The sequence below is a fragment of the Mastigoproctus giganteus genome, chromosome 9 (genome assembly GCF_048544385.1).
Source record: "Mastigoproctus giganteus isolate SK-2022 chromosome 9, ASM4854438v1, whole genome shotgun sequence".
Taxonomy (NCBI): Eukaryota; Metazoa; Arthropoda; class Arachnida; order Uropygi; family Thelyphonidae; genus Mastigoproctus; species Mastigoproctus giganteus.
In genome coordinates this window covers 189813946-189839086 of record NC_143583.1, presented here as the reverse complement: position 1 = coordinate 189839086, position 25141 = coordinate 189813946, and the positions used below count along the sequence as shown (strand labels likewise).

Genomic DNA, 25141 nt, shown 5'->3' with positions numbered 1-25141 from the left:
GATTTTTAGCATTAGCAAAGACACATGATGCAAGAGAGCAAGCTTATATAGCATCAGTGAAAAAAAAAACACTTTGAATTGTTCCAGCTATGAAAGTTTTTTTTTATTTTCTCTGCATTATTTCTAATTCTCGGCGCATAGGCCTGTAGCACATGCAATATCGCATGTTCTTTCATTTTGCTCAAAGCGTTTCACAATAATTTCATATTTTTCCTCTATTGACAGAGGTGGATGGGCCATAAGCCTTACCGGGGAACCCCCGTGGGCCAGAGGCCAGAAGACGATGGAGGCCAATGTGATTTTGGCCATAAACGCTACGAGCCCAATACAAATTTTCCCGGGTAAGAATTTTGTGCCCAGTTCACCTCTGTCTATCGATTCTGCTTTTCTTTTTCTCTCTGAATCTGTAGTGTCTTCACCAGGACACTTCCTTTTCACACCGTCTAAGTATTTTACTCATTTTTAAGGAATAAAGCACAATTACAAAATGAGGAGGCACACTTGATACACATAAACAAAGCTGCGCGAGTGTAGCAACTGAATAAACAACACCATAAAGGCAGAGACACACTATTAACACCTCACTAGCTCACATTTTACCAAAGCACATTTCTGGTGGTCACTACCATAAAACAATAAAAACAATTTCCAGTTGTGTTTCTGCTAGTGGAATCTGTTATAAACTGGTAGTAAATTCAATCTAATTGCATTTGCGATAATACAATAGCTGGAAATGTGTGGGTGTTTACATTATTATGGTGAAATGTGTTTCCCCTTCACTGATATAAAAAACAAATACATTTTCAGAATCTTCTCTTCATTCCTATCGTGTTGTGTTGAGTTGGGGGTGATTCCGTGTTCGACTGCCATTTCTTGTAAACACAAAGGCGAATTGTGCATAAGTGAATTCGGTTCTTGTTATATACGATATCGTTCCCCTATTTATAAATAGCGTATGATCGAATTCGTGTAGTGTAAACACATGTTATACGAGAACTGACTATACTTCTAGTAACACGGTTGGTTGTGTGCATGTGTGTGTGTAAATTAAGTTATTATAATTACCTTTCTTCTCTTCTTTGGAGGTCGGGGTTTTGATACAGTTACTGGAGTTGTGGGAATATGGGTTCCTGTGGCCTGAGGCACTGGAGATGCTGGAGGTGATGATGTTATCTGTAAGCAAACTTTCTTTAGAAATGAGAAAATGTTAATCAAAAATATACTGATAAACAATTATGTTTATCTAGACTCTAATGTAAATATTTTTTATAAAAACCATTAATACATTTTTCGCCTGCCATTAAGAAAAATTAAAATAGAGGACTATCTCATTCTATGTACAAGCAGTCCTTAGTTTACAAACATTCAACCAACAAAAAATCCACCTTCATTTTTAAATAAAAAAAAAAAAAAAAAAAACTTCGAAAATTATACTAAGAAATTTTGCAACCTTAAAAGTTTAAGTCATGAAACTGCAATCCAACAAGAGAATCATTGTTGTGATACTGTTTGACATGCATGCAAAACGTGCTACCTACTCAGTCTCTGATACCATGCCATATTTATGTGTGCTGTGCATTCTATATGATTTTCTCTTTTTTTTTAAATTTGTTTTTCAAATTTGTACTATTGATGGTATACCAATATGTCTGTCTGAAAGTGAAAAATCAATGAAAAGAATGATTGTGCACTTAAAAAAAACAAAACGCACATTACAACTATGAAGGAGAAAACAAATATAATAAAATACTTATTTCATCACTGCAACACCAGGGCACCTGCCCGCCCACTGATGAGGAGCCAATAAGCTCCGAAACGGTGCCATATGAGTGATGGTATCCACCAAGAATAAGTAACTAGTGTTCACCTATGGTGGAGCATTACTTATTCAAGGTAGTGCAATATCATGGCAACTCGTTGTGAAGGTATTCACAATATGAGATATATTTAATAATGCCAATTTATAACTACTTAAGTAGTTGGCTACATACAGAAATGATGCAATTGCACTAATTTGTATGCTAGTCACAGCTCCTTACGTAACCTGAGGCTCTAGTCCTAAACTATACTGTTATAAAGGTACATTAATGGATGAGATAGAAAAACTTAAATTTTATAGTTGGAAGATCAATTTTTTTTTGTAATTTTTAGCAGAATTAAATTTTCTTTTTTGAAAATTAAAAGGTACTAAAACAGAGCACTTTTTAAATATTTAATATTTTTATTAAAAACTACATACAAGTTTAATATTTATATTAAAAACTGCATAAAGGTTGATACTAGTATTGCAATCTATTAAGAAAAGATGAAATATTGGCACTGTCAAAACAGATGTAAAAAAAAAAAAAAAAAACTTTTTTTCAGAAATCAAAAAGAAATTGACAGAAGACCTACAGAAATGTATGTGCATGCATGTTTGAAATTTTGTGCACTTAATGGTCTTTTAAACTGGAAAAGAGAAGAGACTAATAGAGTCGTGTTTATATTTTATCTATAAATACAGTGGATTCCGGTTATTTGAGCCACCGGTTAATCGGGACAGCCATTTATTTGGGACAAATCTTAAGAAACAGAACCCAATTGAGAAAATAGCCAGGGTTTACTTCACTTAATTGGGACAAAATGCTGTTTAATCGGGGCAGGAGACCACAGCACTAGAGATTACCCTACAATTGTCTCCGACCGTACCACATAAGTTCAGTCAGATTTCTGGCGGTCACAAACATAAAACAATAAAAACAATTAGCAGTCACCTGTTTATTGGGCTTTTCTGTTAGTGCAATCTATCATAAACGGATAGTAAACTTGATCTTATTGAATTTGCGATAATACCGACAGCTGGAATTCTGTGGGTTATTATGGTAAAATGTGTTTACACTTCCATGGAATCTTCAATCATATAAAAAATAATAATTTTCAGAATCTTCCCTTCATTCCTATTTTTAAAGCTTTGTAACTCATTACTCCATTCTCAGTTGCATGTATTGTGTTACTTGCAATTTGTGTGTGCCGTGTTTTTTGTTACTGATTGCTTATCTTTTTACTGTTTTAAATTTTAACCCCCACCCACAAATGTCAGTGAACAGAAATGTCAACTAGTTTAGTTAGTATGTACATATTACAGTAAGTATTAATTATTCCGATTATCACATATATTCTTCCGAATTTCACGTATCATTTAATTTTTTAATTGGTAAGGTAATAAAGGGTAAATTTGTGCTTAATATATCTTTGTTTTTATAGCCTGTGGATAATATTCCTCCTATTTTCGCTAATTAGAATTAAAATTCAATTCACAAACGTGATCACAATGACCGGTGCTTACTACACATCGTATAGTGAACAATAATTTACTATGGTGAGTTCGTCGTAACGTGATTTGATTGTATAGTGAACTAATTGTAAAGGGGGGGGTACATTGTATTTTTAACTATTTACGTGAAAATTCGGATAATTGGGCCAAAATGCACTAGTCCCGATGTGTCCCAAATAACTGGAATCGATTGTATATTTATTTTTAAATTTTCAGAGAATTATTTTTGTTTGTTTTTAAATAAAAGGTGCAAAACACACAGCATTTTAAAATATTTATTTTTGTGTTAAAAAATAAAAATACTGCATATAATAAATATTGCATTGCAATCCATTAAGAAAATATTAAATATTGGTATTGTAGAAGCAAAATTCGAAAAATATGCAAAACTTTTTCCAGAAAATTAATTTTGAAAAAAAAAAAAAAAAAAAAAAGCATGCAACTGTCAGGTGACCTGCACACAAGTACCACCACTAATGGGTTAAATTGGAAAAAGGCTTTCTCTATAATGATGTTGAAGTGGCTAAATTTGGTAAAAGTTTTCTACCAAGAAAATATCCAGTTTATGAGGTTTAAGATTAGGAAATAACCTCATAATACTGAGTGCAGTGGCAGCCACTGCAGACAATGTTGTAGCAAGGGACTTTCCTAAGGCTTTGGCAGAGGATTGTGGGGTGCCATGATGCACAATGAACTTTCAATGCAGATGAAGATATCTAAAAACAGGTGTTATTGTTGTTATTGTTATTTTAGTTTTTAGGAGCATTAGCAACTAAGGCCATATTGCTCCGAGATATGCAGTGGTCATTCCCTGACCTTTCCGCATCCTCCGTATTTGGTGATGACAGGCTAGAACCCCGGTCTAATCAAGAAGCGTGTGCTATGCATTGCTGCTCCTTCCCACCTGGCTACGGAGGCGCCTAAAAACAGGTGAACACTCCTATTGGATGGTAATACAGCTACAGACTGCAAACTTAAACCTCTGTTGGTCTACCACTCAGATAAACCAAGGGCTTTCAAAGAGATGTGTAAAGCTGCTACTCCAGTATGCTGGAAGTCAAATGCCAAAAGCTAGATGACTCAGTCAGTTATTGAGGACTGGTTTTATGAATGGTTTGCTTCAGATGTGGAAATATATTGTAACAGCAAGAAACTGATTTCAAGGTTTTGTTGGTGATTGATAATGTTCCCTTCCTTGATCTACATCTCAATAGTGAGTCCCCACCACTTAACATCTACTATCTCAGGACTTTTTTCTTTGCAATTCCTCCTCGCAATGCAAATGTAGAGAGAGAATTCTCTCTAATGCAAAGTCAGTGGACGAAAGAAAGGAATAGGTTAAATGTCAATTCTGTAAAAGGTATTTTGTTTTTGCAGTACAATTTCAAACATATGTCATGCGTTGATTTTTACACATATTTTATTGAAAGAAATAATTTCTCAAGACAAATATGAATGTACTAATCCTAAACATCAGTAAATGTGGTTTACATTGTCTTTATTTAATTATTGCATAATATATTTGTCCTCTTTTTTAATCCAAGATGAACTTTTTGTCCTCTTTTATTCGCCCCAAAACATGTAAATGTCCTCTTTTTATGAGTGCAGAAGATGATAACCCTAAGTAACAGCCAAGAAACACCTTACAAATCCAAAATGGTAATTCAACCTTATTTGTTTTGCTTTATTAATTTAATTTATCTAACTTTAATTTAACTTAACTAATTTTAATTTAACTTAACTAATTTTAAAGTCTTTATAATAGTTGATATCCTTATTGGATGAGCTCATGGAACTGACAAAAAGATTTTTAAATAGGGGTTATTCATTAGGTACCATTATGCAGATTAGTCAACAGGCGAAATATAAATTGGAGATGGGTACAACAAATGACAGGGCGGATCACAAACATTTTATTAAAATTCCGTACATACAGCATTGGTATACACAATTTATTAACATATTTAAGAACACTGAATTTAAGATTGTTGCACAATCCACGAGTAAGCTCCATGCCATCTTGAAACATAGGGCATATGTGATTCCAACCATGGACGCTCACAATATTGTTTACAATATTTCTTGTGGCGGGTGCAATTCTACTTATATTGGCTCGACCCAAAATTTACTTTCGGTAAGGATACAGCAGCATGTGGTATCAGTTAGGGAAGGTAGGATGGGTGCCTCTGAGCTTGAGTTTCATGCAATCACCGATGGACATGTGTTCCTTTTTAATGAATCGAAAGTTCTTAATAAACAGTGGGATATTTTAAATTATTAATTGCCAAAACATTAGAAATGAAATTAAATGTTGAATCTATTAATATATGCAGACCTTATAATATTTTGGACTCGTGGATGCTTACGCGCATGCATGAATAGTAGTAGTAGCAGCAGTGGTATGTGATGCAAGAAAGCAAGTGTATGAGCTTATGCAGCATCAGCCAAAAAAAAAAAAAAAAAAAATCACACCATTCCCTCCAAATGCCTGTCCAGTTCCTCCTTAAATTTATTCAACCTATCAACTTCCACAACGACAGATGGAAGTTTGTTCCAGCAATTAACCACCCGCTGGCTAAAGGCAAATTTACGCACATCTGTTCTACATCTGTCTTTTCTTAATTTGAATTTATGCTCCCTTAGGTTCGTAATCTGAACAAGTGGAAGGATCCCATCAGAATTCAGCGTGCTCAACCCATTCAAGTCCTTATATACCTCAATCAGATCACCATGCAGGTGCCTAGTCTCCAGCCACTGCAATTTGCAGAACTTAAGCCTCTCTTGGTAAGAGGATCCCTTCATTCCCCTCACCAATCTTGTTGCCCTTCTCTGTACAAGCTCAAGTAAATCTACATCTTTCCTAAAATGAGGCCTCCAGACCTGTACGCAGTACTCAAGGCGTGGCCTGACCATTGCCTTATACAGTGGGATAATCACCTCCTTTTCCCTGCTAGCAAAATTCCTATATATCATTGACAAAACCCCATGACCTGCCCTGGCAGCCTGTCTGCATTGCTCAGAAAACTTCATATCTGACTGCACAATTACTCCCAGGTCTTTTTCATTTTCTACCACCTTAAGTGTAGTACCACACAGTTGGTACGTTTTTCTGGGGTTACTTCTACCCATATGCAGTACTCTGCATTTGTCAAGGTTAAACTTCAGTTGCCACTTCTTAGCCCATCTGCCCAAATTATCTAGATCCTGTTGCAGTAGCACACAGCCATTACTGTCATTAACAACCCTGCCAACCTTTGTATCATCTGCAAATTTCGACATTAAGCCTGATATACCTTCATCAATATCATTGATAAATATACAAAACAACAGTGGACCTAACACCGAACCCTGTGGGACTCCACTAATAACATTAGTCCAAGAAGAGCAGCACCCATTGATTACCACCCTCTGTCTTCTCCCACTTAACCATCCTTTTATCCATTGTAGCAAATTACCCTTAATACCATTCTGCTCCAATTTGTACAATAGTCTTCCATGCGCAACAGTGTCAAAATCTTTCCTGAAATCCAAATATATGATATCAAAATTATTTTTTGTATCTAGTTCCTTTGTAACCACATCATAATATCCTATCAAATTTGTCAGACAAGACTTTCCCTTAACAAACCCATGCTGTGTCTGAATTATTGCTGCAGTCTTGTCTAGATGATCCTGCAATGCATCTTTAACCAGTGACTCCATCATTTTACCCGGAAACAGAAGTTAAACTAACTGGTCTGTAATTACTCGTGTCACCCTTCAATCCCCCTTTGTGAATTGGGGATACATTTGCACATCTCCAGTCCGTGGGAACCTCCCCTGAGTCCAAGGACGCTCTCATAATTATGGCTAAGGGTTTGATTAGTTGCTCTGCCGCCTCCTTTAATATAACTGGATAGATCCCATCCACCCCAGGTGCTTTTCTTATGTTTAACTTCAACAATTTCTCCTCCACTTTGCTTTCAGTTATTACAAAATCATTAAGGATACTTAATGATTTTGTAATTCATACATTGGTCTATATAAATAATCTCATGTCAGGTGTCATTAATTTTATATAAAACAGGGGAGATATCATTCGCAAATCACTTTTGTACTTCCTGTGAACACGGTAACAAACCGAATAAGGTGGTCTCTTAAAAGAAGTTAAAAAAACGGTTTTAAAGTTTAATTTATGTGTGAATTAATGGATATGTATTTGTTTCGTTGTTTTTAGGTTTTTGTGACAATTGTTTTTCAATTCTCACGATGGCTTGTGATGTTAGTTGGTTTTTTGGAGGTTGGTAGCCGCTGTCTTTCCGTAATTCTTTCCGATTCCCTTGGCGTGATATGAGAGTTGAAGGCATGATTATTTTAATTAATAGCTATTTTGATTTGATTTATTTATGACTATGCATGGGGAGGTAGGTTCATTTATAATCATTTGCGATTGAGTGTTAAGAGATTAACAGTCCTACTAAAAAGGTATGAGGTTTTCCTCCTATAATTTAAGATTATTATAATAATAGGACTTATTGGGCTTCATAGTCCCTTTTGATTTGGAATTGACAGAGAATATTTTTAACAGTCGACAGAGAATTTAACAAGAAAAGATGATGATATATAAATTATATTTCTACATATTGAGAAAAATAAAACAGAAAACGAACCAAATTATTATATTTAAGGAAGTTATTGCTATACAGGAAGAGAAAACTTACAGTTGCCTGAGATGGAGAATCAGGTCTACTTGACATGGATGGGCGTTGGGAAAAAAATGAAGTCTGAATACTTGGATAATCTGGATTGCATAATATTGGTGGTTGCATTCTATCAAGAATATCTTCCTTAGTATCTTGTCTTACAATCAAGGCCAGATCCACAATCTGCAAAACAAATAAAATAATAACATCAGGCTAATCTCGTGAAAAACAATCTACGATATATAAAATAATTATGATAATTAGCTCGCAAGTAAATTTAAAGAAAAAGCCTCAATACTATGAAATTCATACTTATGAATCTCATATAGTGGATACAGTTCAACAAGCAGTATTTTTTTTTTTTTTTTTTATGAAAACCCCAAACACGGGAGGTATTAGAACCTATAGTACTTAGTGCCATGCTTGGGTTGGAAGTTGACAAGACGAGAGAAGATATTTGTTGACATTAGACTTGAACTACCGTAGACTGTAATTTTCAGGAAAGACATAAGAAGGAAGGTTGTTCCAGAAAATAGCAGTTGAATGAATAAACGAGGAAGATGAAAAGTTGGTTCTATGAGTTTGAAGTTGGACAGTAAATGGATGTTGGCTGGTGGCGGCACGTGTTTGGACTGTTTTGAAAGAGAGAGAGAGAGAGAGAGAGAGAGAGAGAGCGGGAATTACAGAAGCCAATTCAAAAGAACAGTGCCCATGGAAGTATTTGTAGAAAAGGCATGCAGCAGAAACGGTATGTCTATGAGACAGCAAGTGGAGAGACTCTGTTAGAGATGAGTCATTAATTAACCTAACTGCCCTCTTCTGAATGGAATCTAGAAGCCTGAGAGAGGTTTTGGGGGCACCGCAACAGATGTGGGAACAATATTCCGTGGTAGGGCAGATTTGCAATTTGCACAGAGTGAATACCTGAGTGAAGTGAATACAGAGTGAATACCAGAGAGAAGAAAAGTAACGCCGAGAGTGAAAGAGAAACCGAGTTTTTTGGATGCAGAGGAAGCAATATTTGTAATGTACTTGTGCCAAGACAGATTAGAAGTCAGGGTTATCCCCAAAAAATCCCCAAAAGAGATATATCAAATTGTCTAGAAATCGGAGTGTCACCAAAAATAAGCATAGGAGCAGAAGAATCCTTTTTTGTGAGATATAAGACAAGACTCAGTTTCAGAAGGATTGAAATCAACTAAGTTGTCTTTGAGAATTACTTGGAGATAGGCATTTAAGGAATTGGTAGCGGATATTCGAGATGCTGAAGCTGATTGAGCAGGGCAAGGTTTCTCAAAATGGTAAGTAGAATGCAATATACTATTATCGGCAAAACTATGGATAGGATTTCCAGTCAATGGAAGAAGGTCATTAATATACAAGAGGAAAAGAATGGGGGAAAGAACTAGATCTTGGGAGACACCAGCATTAGTGGAGAAGTTAGAAGACAGAGAGCCATCTACCATCACCCAAAGTGAGGATCAGAGAGAAAATTGAATAACCAATTACAAAAAACAGTTGCCAAACCATAAGATGGAAGATTGTTTAGAAGACCTTTATGCCAAACACGATCGAAAGCCTTTGAAATGTCTAGAGCAACTGCTTGTGTTTCACTGAACTTTTCCATTGAATTTGTCCATAAATGGGTAACACTGACGGAATCCATCCTGGCGATCGTTGATCAGACGGAAGGTTTCTAGGTAGTTTAAGAGTTGGCAGTTAATTGATTTCTTCATTACTTTAGAAAGAGTAGAAGTAATTTCAATGGGACGATAATTTGATGGGAGGGATTGTCACCCTTTTTAGGAACTGGCTGGATATGAGCAAATTTCCAAGTAGAAGGAAAAACACCTCTGGAATAAGAAAGGGAAAAAAGGTGGCAAAGAACAGGAGTAAGTTCAGGAGCACAGGTTTTGAGAACAAGTGGAAAAATACCACCAGGACCTGGAGTTTTCTTAGCACTGAGATTCGTCAAAATCCTTCTGATGGAAGACCACAGGAGGCACTGAATGGAGCGTGTTGGGAATGGTGGGAGGTGTTTTACCAAGATCAATACGTGAGTTGGAAGAAAAAGCGATGCTAGCAGGTCAGCTTGATCCTTGGCCAAAGTGACAACAGAACCATCTGGTTTTGACAGAGGTGGGAGCAGAGATGGGCAAAAGATGTGGCCAATAGCTTTGGCAAGAGACCAGAATGCTTGGCTACCATTAGAGCAAGAAGCAAGTTTTCTACTCTTAGCCTGTTCAGTATCTAGTTTGGACTGATTAATAACTGCTTTATAATTGTTGCGAGCTTTGGTGTAGGCAGAAAATGAAACTGAAGAATTGGAAAAGAAGCCAATTACGATATGCAACATTCTTCTCCTGAACAGCCTTAGCACATTTATTAGAAAACCAAGGTTTAGATAGAGTACGAGATTTTAAAGTGGAGTGTGGGATAAAGGATTCCATTCCTACAAGAATAATTTCACTGACACGATCTGAGCAAACGTTGACATCAGAAGTTTTGAAACAGTAGTTCGAACAAGGAAAAGAAATCTTGCAGGTCATCTCATTTTGCATTCTTGTAATGTCAAACAACACAAGGTTGGGAATAGCCATGAGATAAAGGCATCGTTGGAGAAGAGACAATCACCAAGTTGTGATCTGAGGTGCCGAAAGGAACACTCACTTCGACCATGTACTTAGAAGGGTTGTTTGTGGGAAAAAGATCAAGCGTGTTGGCTGTAAGGTAAGAATTGTTCGGAATTCTTGTAGGTAAATGAACAATCCATGCAAGGTTATCAGTAATTGCAAAAGCCTCAGCATCTCGACCAGCAGGGTTGGTGTGACAAGAAAACGGAAGCCAGCTGGAGTTTTGAACATTAAAATCACCAAGCAAAATTATCTCATTGTTAGGAAAGTTGGACTGGAGAAAGTAAAGTTGCAAAGAGAGGAAGTCAAAGAGTTCTAAGTGATTAGTGGAGTTAGGAAAATGGCAGAGACAACAGATGAATTTGACAGAATGAGGTAGAGAGATTTTAAGCCAGAGAAGATCGAAAAGAGGAGATTCCAAATTACCAGGTCTCTGACAGGGAATATCAGAACAGACATATGCACAAGTAACACCTCTAAGGCGAAAGGAATCATACAGTGAATAATTACTGAGAGTAGTATTTGAATCAACCGATAACTGAGATTCTGTCAGAAAAAGTACATGGGGTTTGGCAGACTGCAAGTGGAAATGGACATCATCGAGATTAGTACTGAGACCACGTATATTTGCAAAATGAACTAGGAAGTGTTTGGGAGGTTTAGATCTTTTCGCAGATAAGCTTACTCTATTAGTTTGACAATTCATGGTGTATACAATAGTAAGAAAAGGTTGGGGGGGGGACATGCTGTATGAAGTAATAAAATTTATGGGTATGGCATACACGTGGTAAGAATATATCGAGATCCTTGCCATAATGTGGCCTTGACAATGCCCCCCCCCCCGCATACACACTACTTGGACTCCCTCCAGTGACTATCTGGCAGAGTACAGGTAGCAAGATTATACACTAGCTGATATGGTACCTCCTAAAGAGTTACCAATAGGTTCGGTCTGTTCTACTAACTAGCAGCCAGGCTGCAAACACCATTTTAGAGCTGTACTCTCAAAATGTAAGGAAGATTGGATCTTGCCACGATGTCCACCATAACCTCAAAAGTCTTCAGTCATACTGCATGATGGAAGAGATGGGGAAGGGTTGACTGGATCTTAGCTCTGGAGACTAAACATGGGTTACACCGCTTCAAGCCTCCAATAAGCAAAGTGGTGGTATTGCACCGGTTGATGAGAGTCATCTGCCACCTAGAGTATGCTCATAGATGTGTACAAAACTGAGGCTATTAACTTGTACAATAACTAGCTCTTTACTATGAGATTTAAAATGAAGCACAGAACAAAAATAACAGTGACTAATCATACTTCCACAACTGATTATCACTTATAGATCTCATTAGAACTAACAAATATCAGATACCATAATTAGCAGTTCTTAATTCTTCTATCTTTGCAGAACAGTGAGTTCACAAGTGTTCTCCCCTGCTTCTGTTTATATACAGAGAGTTTACTCCCTTGCCATTTCCATGGCTTTATTTACTAAGCAGGAGGATCAAAAAGTGGTTTTCACTGATTTAGAAAAGCCTATAATTTCCTTGTGGATAGTAGAAAGAAAATTAGTACTAGCAGAAATATATTACAAATTATTCAGGATGTGTGTGTGTATGCATGTATGCAAGTGAGAGAGGATACCAATGTTAACCTGGAGGATACTTTTGCATTCCAAGTAAAGTGGATCCCCAAGGTTTTGCTTCAAGCATACCCACCATTTTTGTTTGGGATAAGCTAAGCAAGCACACATGAAATAATACCAAGTAATTAATAGATCTGCAAGTGATCTAATCATATTCCTTATGTGAAATGTTGTCTTTTTTTTTGGGAAGAGTACCAAAGCCTCTTGTGTATCTGAGAAATCTTGTTGTTCCCATTCCAACAGATCCACATCCTTTCTGAAATGAGGTTCTAGACCTGCATGCAGTATAACTATTGCCTTATACAAGAGAATAACTATCGCCTTGTCCTTACTGGAAAAATTCCTGTATATCATTAAAAGAATCTCATCGGCTGTTCAAGCACGTGTCTGCACTGCTCAGAGAACTTCATATCAGACTATACAGCTAGCCTTAAGCCTTTTTTGTTCGCCACCACCATCACCTTCCGTGTAGCACCATCAAATGGTATGCTATTCAGCTACCCATATGCATTACCTTGCATTTATCAATGTTAAACCCCAACTGCCACTTCTCAGTCCATCTTCCTCATTTTTCTGTTTTCAGCCTCGATTCCTATCATTAATTGCTCTGCAGAAGAATAAACAGAATATTAATTTTATAGAACAAAGGACTGTTTTTTTGTATTATTCTTGATGATATAAAAATTAATACTCTGCTAAAGAAAATTCATTGAAAATTTAAACTCTTTGACAACCAAAACAAAATGGATCAACACACATAAATATGAAAAGCATCTCTGAAGTGGTAATTCCTAACTCATTCTTGTGTTCCTAAACTAGCTTAAAATTAATTAAAAGATATCAATTAAAAAAGAAAACAAAGCTAAATTTTTAACTGATTTTGTGTCTCTTCTTTCACAAATAACACTTACCTGAGCTACTGTCTCATACGCAAGGTAGTTAAATATCTCCAAAGCCACTGCACTAGGTTTAATATCAGTGAGATTATCTCTTAGCAGCCAATCTCTAAACTTTGTAGCACGATACTTACGACCTACAATGTAAGATTTAATAAGAATATATGTTGCTTGGATTGTGTATTAATAAATGTTTGGTATATTTTATGTAATTAAAATGGCTATGATCTGAAAACAGGACCTGCTGAAAGTTATAGATACAATAGAAACTTGACTATCTGGATTAAAAGGGGATGTAAGATGTCTGGAAAATGAAAAATCCGGAATCGAACAAAGAAAAAAATCATTTTATATGTAATTTTAATACTTATGTTTTATCAAAAATATTCAAACTACATAATAAAATAAGTAAATAATTATATAATAGTAATATATACATATGTACATAAAGAAAGTTGTTTCATGGAAAAGTCACTTATTGACAATTGTTTAAAAGTTTCTCTCCTTTTTTAGTTATCCAAGCAGTTATCCAATAGCTGCCAAACCATGTACACTTTTTAAACATAAAAGTTGTCTGGTGTCATATTCTTCCTGTCTCCCAAATCACTTCATAGCAACCTTTAAACATTGAAAAGCTTCAGAATGTGAAGGACCAATATTTTCCTCCTCTTCATCCTCTTAGTCCTGTTCCTCTACTTCCATGTTTGACAAGACTTAATTATTTTATCATCATTCAAAAGTTGGAATACAGGATCGTCAAAATCACAATTTAACCATGCACTTCATTGTATTCTCTTTGCATATTGAAATTTGTTTTAATGTTTCCGTAACTTCTATTATGTTTTCATTTGTGTTACTGTCATCAGAACTTCCCAACGGCCTTTTGAAGATTTTGTTCTATGATTTTTTTCAATGTTGGCACATCTATAGAATTCCAACCTTAGATTATAGGATATAATCTAATGTGTCTAATATATGCTGTAAATGGGTATCCAAGTTGTTAACAAGAGAAATGAAATTATACAGACAGGAGATTTGCCAAGACCTGTTGCAGGAGTGCAATAACTTTTGAGTTCTAAAGCCTGATAACTGGGTTTTCCATTATGAACCTTATCATAAACGTCAGTCTGGAATGACCACATACATCATCTCCAATTTAGGAAAAAACCTCAAATTGTCTGATTGTCACAAAAATTATGGTCAATGTGTTTCAGGAAGAGAAGGCTCAATTTTTCTTGATTTTTAGAAAAATGTCAGACTATAAATTAGGAAAGATACTGTCGAAAACTAAACTTAATATGGCTATAAAAAAAATAAAAACAAATCACATCACACCATGATAGTGGCAGGCCACACACTGCCCATATTACTCTGTTGTTTTTGTTATTTGGTTTTTAGGAGCATTAGCAACTAAGGCCATATTGCTGCGGGGATATGTGATGGCCATTCCCTGACCTTTCGGTATCCTCTGCATTTGGTGGTCACAGGCTCGAACCCTGGTCTAATCAAGAAGCGTGTGCTACGCACTGCTGCTCCTGCCCACCTGGCTATAGAGGCGCCAAAATCCATATTACTCAGATGAAAACTGCATACATTAGAGTAGGAAGAGATCTGCCTTATCCTGCGTATGGTGTGGACTTAGCTCTGTCTGATTTTTTCTATTTGGACATATGAAGAGTTATCTTCATGGAAAACACTTTTTGAGAGATGAGCTGAAAAACACATTGACAGGCTGGCTTCAACAGCAGGGGCCATCCTTTTACCACAGCAAAATATAAGTTGGAAAGAATGAAAACAAAACTATTGATAACCAAGGTGCATATATCAGAATAATATATACATGCTTCACAGTGTTTGTTTAAAAAAATTATATAAATTTGAACTCTGTATCTGTCACTTTATACTTTTATGGCCAAAGAAGCATTACTTATGGACAGACCCTTGTAATATAATTGGATAGATTTCATCATTTTAGATGCTTTATTTACTTTTAGCTTCAACAGTTTTCTTCAATTTTCTTTTCAGTTATCACAAAATCATTTAGCTCCCAATTATAATTTGGCATATTTCTGGTATTCCTATCCGTAAAAACTTTTGTGTGTGAATGTATATGCAAAATACTTATTCAGTTTGTCAGTAATCTGAACAGGATCATCAATAGTTTTGCCATTCATATCTAGTAGGTCAATGCGGTTCATCCCTTTTCTTTCAGTAAAAGCAAAGAATTCTTAGCTACTTTTCTTTGCATTCTTAGCCAAGGACTTTTCATAAACTGCCTTAGCACATTAGGCTGTACTTACTGAAGGCTTCTGTGGCTTATAAATAATTTATAATCATTCCATTCATCATTTCATCTGCCATCCACTGTCTAAACCTTGAACATCTCTGTTGATATAAGAAACTTAGTGACCTCTGTAACTACTATCCTGAATACTTCCCATGTAGAATTACAGTTGGTGACATCAATTGTTTCCATTGAAAAGAATTTAAAAACTATCTAAGGCCACTGTAGTAATTGTTCCAAAAAGCAACATCCATCCCATTACCCATAATAGTAGTTATATATTTAAATAAATTCTGTATCACAATATTATTATCACTGCCACCTAGAGTCACCTTTATCTCTTATTGCATGAATAGCCACTATTGATAATCAAACCAACAGTATTGCTTTCTCCTGTTCCTCTTTAACATGCTGGCATAGAAAGCAGTTATCCAATACATCCAGAAAAGGTCAGCTACAGTGTGAGCCACCTATCCACAAGTTCCAATTACTATCTGGAGAGTTAAAATCTCCCATTAAAAGACACACTATTTGTCTGTATAGTTGTTCATTATACTCATCACAGTTATTAGGCCTATAACACTCCTACTCTCATTTTTCTTTTCCCAGTGCTTATGTCACACCAAACTGACTTAACACTGCACTGCCTACCTGCATCAACTGGGGGCACTGCCATACATAGACTCTGCTTCTTAACACTACCCCCATCCTATCCTGTCCTGTCTTTCCTTTCTGTACACGTTGTATTCACCATTTTCAAATTCTGCATCTCTTATATTTGAGCAGCACCATGTTTCTGATATCCATACAATGTCTGCATTTTATAATTTAACCAGTATTTCAAATTCATAAAATTTGTTTACTATATTACTAGCACTGGTGTACATATATGTGTGGACCAGTTTTTACTCTTAGTAACTCTAACACACTTGATGTATCTGCTTTTCCCATGAGGACCCCCCAGCAGGCAGTGCAATCCCAACATTGTGCTTTCCAGGCTGTTGCATATTCCAACAGAAGTAGCACAGAAAACACTTTCACCTCTGTCAACAGCAGTCTGTGTACCTTCCCCCATGCAAGCAGTTTTCAGACCCACCTAACACTGCCTTGAAAGCATCAACAAATATTAATGCACCCCTGTTAACAAGAAAGACCATGCTGAGAAAATTTCTACACCACAATCTCTCCAGGACTGAACTGATCGACAAGGCTCTCATCACATACTCCCTCCTATCTTATGTGGGTAGAATTGCAGACACTTTCAAATACAGTGGATTCCGGTTATTTGGGCCACCGGTTAATCAGGGAAGCCGTTTATTTGGGGCAAATCTTAAAGAACAGAACTCGATCGAGAAAATAGCCAGGGTTTACTTCGCTTAATTGGGGCAATATGCTGTTTAATTGATTTGTTTGTTTACATTGTTTGTTTGTTTACATTGACTCCTTTCTGCGACCAGTCTAATCTTCTGAAAGCTTCCTCAAGGGCAGCAGTAAACAGCTTCGGAGATATTGTGTCTCCTTGTCGAACTCCTTTCTCGATTTTAAATTTGCTACTGTCTTTGTCTAGTCTAATAAAGGAGGTAGCACTCTCATATATTTTCTTCAAAATCATAATATATGGGGTATCTATGCCTTGTCTTTCCAGTGCCCGAAACATTGCCTTATGCTGTATGGAATCAAATGCCTTTTCATAACCCACAAATGCCAGGCATAATGGTGTTTTATATTCATTTGCTTTCTCCATTAGCTGTGATATTACGTGAAGGTGATCCATAGTTGAGAATCCTGTCCTAAAGCCAGCTTGCTCTTTCAGTTGATTCTCATCAAGTATTCTTTCTAATCTGTTAGTAATGACCCTTGTGAACAACTTGTAGATGTGGGATAACAAGCTAATTGGTCTATAATTTCCAATTTTTGATTTATCTCCTTTCTTATGCAGCAAAACTATGATTACATTATTCCACTGCTTAGGCGTCACACCTTTTCTAATGCACTTTGTGAAGAGCCTTGCCAGTTTTTGTGTTATGTCTCTTCCTCCCAATTTTAATAACTCTACAGTAACTTCATCTTTCCCCGGGGCTTTCCAATTCTTCATTTTCTTCAATGCATGTTCTACCTCATCAGGAAGAATATCGGGTATGTCGTATGTGTTGCTACTTTGCAATCCATCTTCCCCACTGCTGGCATCATTCCCTCACTCCTTGTATAATTCTCTATAGTAGTCTTCTGCTATTTGAATTATGCCTTTTCTGCTGTTTATAAGTACCCCATCGCTATTCTTCAGTTTCAGTATCATTTGTCTTTCTGTATTACTGCTGATGGCTGCTGATTTAAATCCTGTGTTTTGCCTTAATGCTTGTTCCACATTTCTTGTGTTAAATCGTCTTATGTCCTCTCTGAGTCTCTTTCTAATGGCTTTGCATAACTCAGTATACTCAATTTTCTCCCTGTCAGTGTTTTTCTTGCTCTTCATTTGTCGTCTTCGGTTCATCATGACAAGTGTTTCTTGACTAATTTTTTCTTCTTTGGATTTCTTTTTCCCAATAACCGGAATCGACTGTATAATCATAACTCAATTTTTTTTTTCAACAATGCCCTATACCCACTAAATAAATCCTCACACTGCCTATCATTAATATAATTTTTACCAACTGTACAACAATATCACCTTCTGTGCCCTTTAAAGATGAATATCCACTCCAACAAACTTAAGTTTTGCTCCTGGAAGACATACGCTGGTCATATTCCACCTATCCTTTTTATGCAATATATTTCCTGTTTTCCTGACAAAAAAGTCACTCACCAACAATAGCTTCCTGTGGGATGACAGATCTCTGCCAGTGAGGATATTATGGCTAATGTACTCTTGCACTGAACTGAGCAGCTGAGTGCTTGATAGGTGAGCACTTTGTGATGGAGTTTTTAATAGCACATAGCTCCTCAACTCATATAGCAGTGTTTGGATATTATTGAAATGCCATGTCCTTTAAATTTTTTTTGTTCATTAAGGACTTATGATTCCTGATAAAAGCCCTGGTGGAAAATATTCTAATTTATATAAATTTTATTGTTTTATAGGCTCTTATACTACAAATTTCACACCCTCTAAAAACCACAAGCTGTAGAGGAGACAAGACAGTCTTGAAGATAGCCTTTGGGTACTCTCATAAGTTACTTTCCAAAATATTCCTTCTAATTGAATGCAGTGTTATGTATATAATTACAAATTATTTTATATATCACTCTTTACATACATATTTTATGCTATATTTTTTGTGCATAATCAGTAATACAAAATCCAAATATCACTCAAGACGTTCTTGCAATTCATAAAGGCCTTCCTGTAAAGGGGTAGTGGCCAATGGACACAAGTACAACATCCACTGGGAAGTTTTCTTTTCTTTCACTACTTTTCTTAAAAACTTCTCAATACTGGACTTTCAACTCACCTACTGTAGGCCTTCACTGTTCCTAAACACTGAAGCTATTGCAACACTGAGGATATTGCAAACTCAATAGTGCCTATTGTCAGTGTACTCATGAAGCAGCTGTTTCGCATCAGAATTTCCCTCACGGATGCTGTAATAATACTGTCAAATTTCTGAAATAAATCTTCATCTTTAGGTCTGATTTAATTAGCCAAAACATAGCCAGGTTTAAAGACCATATCTTTGGCTTTCCAAGTTGATTTCACTAAATTCTGCAACTCACTATTTTATTATATTGTAGAAGTCCAAATAGCACTGGCTTGCATAATCATGGTTTTTGGTTCTTTGTAATGGTTAATAACAAAATCAGTAAACTGATGGCTGACACTGGTCTAGTGTTTTTCAAATAACTCCAGTGTAATCTAGACTGTGTTTAATGACAGCAATATGGGTTTATTTATTTATTTTTTTTTACTATTCCATGTTTGCTATTCAACAAACAAAATTCAACTAGCTAGCTATCTACATGCATGCTGAAGCACAGCTCATAAGCAAATTATTGCTTGTTCTCACATTTGGTGCATGTTCACTTATGCAAGCATATTTATTTCATGACTGGCTATACTGTTTTCTATTTTATAATTTGCAGAATATTTATATTTATCAAAGTTGAAGAAAGAAAATCAAACAATTAATAATTTTTTAATATATAATTAAACAATTAATTACTTTACATAAAAGAGAAAAATTCAATTAGAAAAGGCAAATATAAAAACCTCCAAAAAAAAAAAAAAACTTACAAAATGATGCATGCCTGGCTTCGGCATATTCAAGGTACTGTGCTTGGTCCATACATTTTGTTTGCTGATCTTTTCTCTATATTAAGAACAAAGTAAAGTTCATACAAAATATAAAGATTAGTAGTTTAACTATATCACTATAACTAGAAAATATTAAGTGATGATGAATTAATGAAACTGTGACTAACCATTTCTCTTTCATATTTGATTTCATCAAAGATATCATCACCAAAAACAGACATCAATTCTCCTGTCTGATCAATTGAAGTGAGGAAGTCATGGCACAGTTTAGAATGTTTACATCGTGATGGGTGCACCTTTGATTCGCCTAAAGGAAGAATATTTAATAATCAATGTATCCTACGATGCACGTCATAAATTCATTTATATTGCATACACATAGATAATGCCCTCCATAAAATATACAAACACCCCTATTTTTTATAGTCTATTCGAATTTCCCAGATTAGCATTAGCATTGTTAGAGGCATAGGATGCAAGAAAGAAAGCTGAAATAGCATCAGCCAAAAAAAAAAAAAAAAACACTTCCCATTTCACCCATTCATTTACTCCAAATGTTTGTCTAGTTCTGCCTTCTTATTTAAGTTGTTCACTTTCACTACAACAGATGGAAGTTTGTTCCAACTATCAACCACCTGCTGGCTAAATGCAAATTTCTGCACATCTATACTACAACCATCTTTCCTAAATTTGAATTTATGCCCCTCAGGTCAGTAAGTAATCTGAGCAAGAGGAAAAATTTCATTAGCATTAAACTTGCTCAATCCATTAAAGGCCTTATACACCTCAATTAGATTACCTTGCAGGTGCCTAGTCTCCAGAAGTTGCAATTTTCAGAACTTAAGCCTTTTTTGGTAACACCAACTCTATGTTCATCTCACCAATCTCGTTACCCTTCTCTGTACTCATTCCAGCAGCTCTACATCTTTCCTAAAATGAGGCCTGCAGACCTGTATACAGTACTCAAGGTGGAGCCTGACCATTGCCTTATACAAGGAAACAATCACCCCCTTATCCCTGCTAGCAAAATTCCTGTGTATCAATGAGAAGACATCATGAGCTACTCTTGCAGCCTTTTTGCACTGCTCAGAAAACTTCATATCTGCCTGCACAATTACCCCTAGATCCTTTTCATTCTCCACTACCCTGAGTGTAATATGACCCAGTTGGTATGTTACTCTGGGGTTACTTCTACCCATGTGCAGTACTTTGCATTTGTCAATGTTAAACTTCAGTTGCCACTTAGCCCATCTGCCCAACTATATTTGTTAACAATACTAATGTAAGCATTTAAATTTTAATATTATACATATGTATAAGTTCACTTATGCAGCCTATTATGACTACATTAATCACCAGATGGCCAATGGCTCAAGTGATCTTGATAGGACATTGCCTTTCTGGCAAATGTTTGGGCTTGCTTTTTGTGTTTTGGTGTTGAACTGATGGTTTTTTGTGTACTTTTAAGAGCAAGCAATATTGTGGTAATCTTAATAATTAACATGAAACATTATAATGTAGGGTATTATGTTTTTCCATTTAACAATAGGCTAAACACTCACAGCCAAAAAGAACAGCTGTGGCTTAAAGTAGGTGTACAGTGTTAATTGTAATGCAGCTCCAGGGGTTCCCCCAAAATTTGTGGCACACAATGTTGCAGTAGCACACTGCCATTACTGTCATTAACAACCTTGCCAAACTTCATATCATCTGCAAACATAAATTAACCCTGATATACTTTCATCAATACCACTGATAAATACAGAAAACAATAATGGGCCCAACACCAAACCCTGGGTGACTCCATTAATAACATTAGTCCATGAAGAGCAGTGTCCATTAATAATCACTCTGTCTTCTCTCACTCAACCATCCTTTTATCCATTGTAGCAACTTCCCTTAATGCCATACTGCTCCAATCTGTACAGTAGTCTTCCATGTGCAACAGTATCAACAGCTTTCCTAAAATCCAAGTACTGGGCGGTTATAAAATAAGTTTCACTATTCAGGAGACCCTAGTGTCAAAACGGTTAGACATAGCACTGTGAAAATCAGTGGGTATGTCATTTAGGGTATGAGAAAGTAATTTGTAGAAGAAAAAAAATTAAGAAAGTAAGCTTATATAGCATCAGCCAGAAAAAAAAAAAAAAAAAAAAACCCCTTATTTCACCAGTCCACTCGCTCCAAATGTTTGTCAAGTTCTGCCTTGAATCTATTTAAGCTATCAACTTCTATGACAGATGGAAGTTTGTTCCACCAATCAACCACCCGCTGGCTAAAGGCAAACTTCTCCACATCTATTCTACAACCGTCTTTCCTCAATTTGAATTTATGAAAGGGTTTTTGCTTCCGTAAAGGTAAGTACAGTGGTCTCAGACAGTTTTTAAATTCTGTACAGTGGGATCAACTGACAACGTTACCAACAGTAAATTCCAAGTGGGAAGCATTCAAGGAATTAATCGTGGAAGCTACTAAAAGTTTCATACCTATTAAGAAATATTGTTCAAGATTTAGGCCTAAATGGTTATCAAATGAACTAATGAGACTCGTGACAGAGAAGAAAAATGCATGGGATGCATATAAATTATCAAGCGACTCGGACGCCTATGGCAAATATAAGCTAGTCTGTAATCAGGTCACAAAGGAGGTTAGGCAAGTGAAGGCAGATTACAAGAAATCTTTGGCAAAAGATGGTAAGAAAAACATCAAGGATTTCTTTACTTATATAAACTCTAAAAGGAAGAGAATGAATCTGATTGGTCCACTTGATATCGATAGTTCCACTGTTGATGATCCTGCTGAGACAGCAAACAAACTGAATGAGTATTTTGCATCTACATTCACACATGAAGAGTTATTAAGGTTTGAAAATGGCAGAAGGTTATCAAATTGTTGCAGGGTGCTTAATGATTTTGTAATAACTGAAAGCAAAGTGAAGGAGAAATTGTTGAAGTTAAACATAAGAAAGGCACCTGGGGTGGATGAGATCTATTCAGTTATATTAAAGGAGGCAGCAAAGCAACTAAGCAAACCCTTAGCCATAATTATGAGAGCATCCTTGGACTCAGGGGAGGTCCCCACGGACTGGAGATGTGCAAATGTATCCCCAATTCAAAAGGGGGATTGAAGGATGACACGAATAATTACAGACCAGTTAGTTTAACTTCTGTTCTGGGTAAAATAATGGAGTCACTGGTTAAAGATGCATTGCAGGATCATCTAGACAAGACTGCAGCAATAATTCAGACACAGCATGGGTTTGTTAAGGGAAAGTCTTGTCTGACAAATTTGATAGGATATTATGATGTGGTTACAAAGGAACTGGATGCAAAAAATAATTTTGATATCATATATTTGGATTTCAGGAAGCTTTTGACACTGTTGTGCATGGAAGACTATTGTACAAATTGGAGCAGAATGGTATTAAGGGTAAGTTGCTACAATGGATAAAAGGTTGGTTGAGTGGGAGAAGACAGAGGGTGGTAATCAATGGGTACTGTTCTTCGTGGACTAATGTTATTAGTAGAACCCCAGAGGGTTCGGTGTTTGGTCCTCTGTTCTTTTGTATATTTATCAATGATATTGATGAAGGTATATGACGCTTAGTGTCAAAGTTTTCAGATGCTACAAAGGTTGGCAGGGTTTTTAATGACAGTGTGCTACTGCAACAGGTTCTGGATAATTTGGGCAGATGGGCTAAGAAGTGGCAACTGAAGTTTAACCTTGACAAATGCAAAGTACTGTATATGGGTAGAAGTAACCCCAGAGAAACGTACCAACTGTGTGGTACTACACTTGAGGTGGTAGAAAATGAAAAAGACCTGGGAGTAATTGTGCTGTCAGATATGAAGTTTTCTGAGCAATGCAGACAGGCTGCAAGGGCAGGTCATGGAGTTTTGTCAATGATATATAGGAATTTTGCAAGCAGGGAAAAGGAGGTGATTGTCCCTCTGTATAAGGCAATGGTCAGGCTACGCCTTGAGTACTGCGTACAGGTCTGGATGCCTCATTGTAGGAAGGATGTCGATTTTCTTGAGCATGTACAGAGAAGGGCAACAAGATTGGTGAGGGGAATGAACGGATCCTCTTACCAAGAGAGGCTTAAGTTCTGCAAATTGCAGTGGCTGGAGAGTAAGTACCTGCGCGGTGATCTGATTGAGGTGTATAAGGCCTTGAATGGGTTGAGCACGCTGAATTCTGATGGGATCCTCCCACTTGTTCAGATTACGAACCTAAGTGGGCATAAATTCAAATTAAGAAAAGACAGATGTAGAATAAATGTGTGGAAATTTGCCTTTAGCCAGCAGGTGGTTAATTGCTGGAATAAACTTCCATCTGTCGTTGTGGAAGTTGATAAGTTAAATAAATTTAAGGAGGAACTGGATAGGCATTTGGAGGGAATGGTGTGATTTTTTTTTTTTTTTTTTTTTTTTTTTGGCTGATGCTGCATATGCTCATACACTTGCTTTCTTGCATCACATGCCACTACTACTACTACTTCATCCACTACCTCCGTTCTGATAAGTGGTTGTCCCCTGCCTGGAATTACACGAACTCCCCAGTCACTCCAAATTTATTTATTAGTTTTTGAAGCCTAGCTGACATCAAAGGTTCTTTATGCAAACCTTTAAGTTTCTGATATTCACGTAGTGCTGCATTAGCAGGTCTGTAATTAACTGTGTTGCCCTTCGATCCCCTTTGTGAATTGGGGACACATTTGCACATATAGTATTAACAATTAATCAGTAAAATATATTAATCTTATTAAATTTCCTTGTTAATTAAATTATACTTAAATGGAATAATTACTCAAACTAGAGCAGCAAAGCAACAAGCACAAAGTAGCGGTAGTACTGTGGCTTGTGGGAGAACTGAAGGGGAAGATTCTCCAATGCCTCACAGTCTAAAAAAATGTGTGTAATGTTTGCAGACCTGTCTAGAACAGGATATGATCTAGCCAAGGAGGATGACTTTCTGTGTGTTAGGTGCAGAGACTGTGAAGAAATTAGGCACTAACTTAGCGTTTTGATGGGCATCTATGAGAGTTTGAGGTGTGGAGTAGATGCCATCGAAGAAATTAATATGAGGAGCTCATCAACCTCTAGGCTGCCCAACTGAAATGTCAGAGCTCACTCCTGTGCATCAGACAACACAGTGACAATCTCTAAAGCGGGATGTGCTGGTCCCACAGGAGGTACTTATTGTTAGTGACTCTATTGTCAGGGAGATGGGGAATATATTATGCAAAATGGATAGGTGGAACAGGACCAGGGTATATCTGCCAGGGGCAAAAGTTGATGACATTGTAGGGCAGATATCATCTTTTAAGGGTACAAAAGGTGATATTATAGTACATATTGGCACTAATGACCTTAAGAGTAAGAAATCTGCAGATTTACTTAAGTCCATGAAGAGCAGTGTCCATTGATAACAACTCT

The 25141-nt window shown here is 36.5% G+C and overlaps 1 protein-coding gene across 2 annotated transcripts in view; it reads right to left on the bottom strand.

The window, feature by feature from the left end:
- Positions 1–25141, bottom strand: part of LOC150080969 (transcription initiation protein SPT3 homolog) — a 111694-nt gene that overhangs the window by 33163 nt on the left and 53390 nt on the right. For both annotated transcript variants that reach the window (XM_090381248.1, XM_090381247.1), the window contains exons 6-10: positions 19871–20010; positions 19683–19758; positions 13186–13307; positions 8014–8178; positions 1066–1173 (exon numbers count right to left, since the gene is read on the bottom strand). In XM_090381248.1, coding sequence (XP_090237374.1) covers positions 1066–1173; positions 8014–8178; positions 13186–13307; positions 19683–19758; positions 19871–20010 — 611 coding nt within the window. The remainder of the gene's footprint in view (positions 1–1065; positions 1174–8013; positions 8179–13185; positions 13308–19682; positions 19759–19870; positions 20011–25141) is intronic.